General features: G+C 57.3%; 1 protein-coding gene across 11 annotated transcripts in view; it reads left to right on the top strand.

The window, feature by feature from the left end:
* The first annotated feature begins 239 nt into the window (after positions 1-239).
* The window catches only part of CATSPERG (cation channel sperm associated auxiliary subunit gamma), a 35,744-nt gene continuing 33,591 nt past the window's right edge, over positions 240-2,392 (top strand). For 9 of the 11 annotated variants that reach the window (XR_005196585.1, XM_037730667.1, XM_037730666.1 and 6 more), the window contains exons 1-2: positions 1,054-1,819; positions 1,908-1,961. Coding sequence is in view for 10 of the 11 variants with exons in the window: in XM_037730667.1 (XP_037586595.1) it covers positions 1,565-1,819; positions 1,908-1,961 (309 nt within the window). In the remaining variant the exon portion in view is untranslated. Of the gene's footprint in view, positions 339-785; positions 857-1,053; positions 1,820-1,907; positions 1,962-2,392 lie in introns of those variants that run through there. The other 2 variants (XM_037730663.1, XM_037730665.1) reach the window with 2 other exon arrangements.

Here is a 2,392-nt window from a genome sequence, read left to right as displayed (position 1 = left end):
CAAAAAAAAAAAAAAAAAGAGAATTTTTGGGTAGAAGGACAAGTAGGGACGGTGCCTCCTGCCGAAACAACCAATAAGAACTCCTTGAAGGCCTTCCTGGCACAAACGTTGTCTCCAGCACCCTCTGCCGACCAGGCGCCGCGCTCTGAGTGCTGAGACTGCCCCCGGCCCTCTGTGCCTTCGGGTTACACGTTACCTTGGAGACACCGTGCGAGGCGGCGTGCCTCAGCAAAGGCGGAAGTAGGCTGTGGAAGTGTGGGCGGCCATTTTGAGACCGGGCAAAAGGAACGGGACTGTTGCGGCGGAGAGACCGTTGACTGGTTTTAACCAAGTGACTGGTACCACAGGGCCGGGGAGAAAAAGTGGTGCCATCCCGGGGCGGGGGGATGCCAGGGACGGGGAGGGGCTAGGAAAGCGAGGGGAGGGGAGGAGGGGGGGAGAACGGGAGAAACAGGGAAAAGAGGTGAGTCGTGGGAACTGGCAGAGGGAAAGGGAGAGCCAGACGCGAAGGGTGAAGGGCGGGGCGCGGTAGGAGAGGCGGGATATAGAGCAGGCAGGTGTTAATGGCATGGGAAGAAAGGGTGAGAAGTGGGGCAAGAAGGTGTCGCGGTACGAGGGGAATGTGAGACTCGAGAAGGTGCCGACCAAGAAGGTGGTGCCGGCGTGGAAGGAGAAGGTGTGGGGAGAGGAGAGAGCGAAGGGCAAGGAAAAATCCCGAGGCGCAGAGACAGTCTTCTTCGACAAAGGGCGGGGCGAGAAGGAGGGGCGTGGCAAGAGGGCGGGACGGGGCGAGGGGCCGGCGCGGGAAGAACCAATCGCCGAGAACCCGGGGAAGGGACGGGTCCACAAGGTCGAGGTGGAGGAGCAAGGGCGGGGCCAGGAGCGGAAGCAGAGAGAGCACCGAGCAAGCCCCGGGCACGAAACTTGGGCCGGGCGGGGAGCAAGAGAAGGGGCGGGGCCTGGAGAGGGGCGAGACTAGGTATAGTACCCAGCCCCTGGGCAGACCCCGGGCGAGGAGAAAGGGGCGATACCGAGAGAAGTGTGGAGGTGGGTGGAAGTACACGGGTGCGATTGCAGGTAGGAGTAGGAGGGGGGAATACAGGAGGGGGACTGTCAAAGCGACAAATAGAAACCGAGACCAGGTGAAGAAGAGCAAAACTGGAATACAGAGAGGGTGCAGAGCAAGGAGCAAGGATGGGACAAAGTTAAAGGAAGAGACATGGAGGCAAGGCGGAACGAGGCACAGGAGCAGGGCTGTGGTCAGAAACATTGGTAGGGCTGGGGCCCCGAGCAATGGCAGAGGTGCGATACCCACGAGAGTCAGCGGCGGGGCCAGGAACAAGAGCAGGGGCGGGGCTAGAAGTACGTTCAGGGGCGGGGCCAGGAGCAAGAGCAGGGGCAGGACCAGGAGCAAGAGCTTGGGCCTGGCTAGGAGCAGGCAGGGGCTGTACCAGGCTCAGAGGGGAGGTGGAATCTTAGAAGTGGGGTCCAGAGAGGTGGCCTGCGCGTGGGTGTTGATGCCTGCGTTCTCCAGGTTCTAACCACGTTATTGTGCGACTTAGCCATGTTCCCTGCTGGTCATGCGTGGCCCAAAGTCCGAGTCCTGCAGGTGCTGTGGGCCCTGCTGGCAGTGCTGCTGGCGTCGCGGAGGCTGTGGGCACTCAAGGATTTCCAGGGATGCACCTGGCATGTTGTCCTGAACGAGTTTAACAGGGTAGGCGAGGATGGCGTGGAAGACCGCTTCTTTAAGCAACAGCCCATGGACACAGTGAGCAAGGTGTTTCAGACGCTAGTGGACTCACCCGTCGACACAAACGAGGTGAGAGAACCAGGGTCAAGCGAATCACAGGGATTTTGAATCCCCACTCCACACAACTCTGGACATGCTGCCTAACCTCTCTTTGCAGATATACATGGGCTTCCCTTACTTCCTGAAGATCAACTACCTCTGCAACCAAAAGGTGAGTGGGTGCAGAAGGGATAGGTTCATTCTGTGAGCCTCGGTTTCCCCATCTCTAACTTTTTAAAAAAATTTTCCTTCTTTTTGGCAGTCATCTTTGACTAAACTTTTTAATTTTTTAATTTTATTTCTTAATTTTTTGAGACAGAGTCTCACTATATCGCCCAAGCTGGAGTGCAGTGGTGCGATCTTGGCTCACTGCAAGCTCTGTCTCCGGGGTTCAAGCAATTATCCTGCCTCAGCCTCCGGAGTAGCTGAGAATACAGAGGTGCGCCAACATGCCCTGTTAATTTTTGTATTTTTAGTAGAAACAGGGTTTCACCACATTGCCCAGGCTGGTCTCAAACTCCTGATCGCATGTGATCCACGCGGCCTCCCAAAGTGCTGGGATTACAGGCATGAGACACCTCGTCCAGCCCCCATCTCTTAACA

Source organism: Cebus imitator, unplaced genomic scaffold, assembly GCF_001604975.1.
Source record: "Cebus imitator isolate Cc_AM_T3 unplaced genomic scaffold, Cebus_imitator-1.0 Scaffold356, whole genome shotgun sequence".
Classification (NCBI taxonomy): domain Eukaryota; kingdom Metazoa; phylum Chordata; class Mammalia; order Primates; family Cebidae; genus Cebus; species Cebus imitator.
The sequence above is the reverse complement of the archived record's forward strand: the minus strand, read 5'-3'. Positions and strand labels throughout refer to the sequence as shown.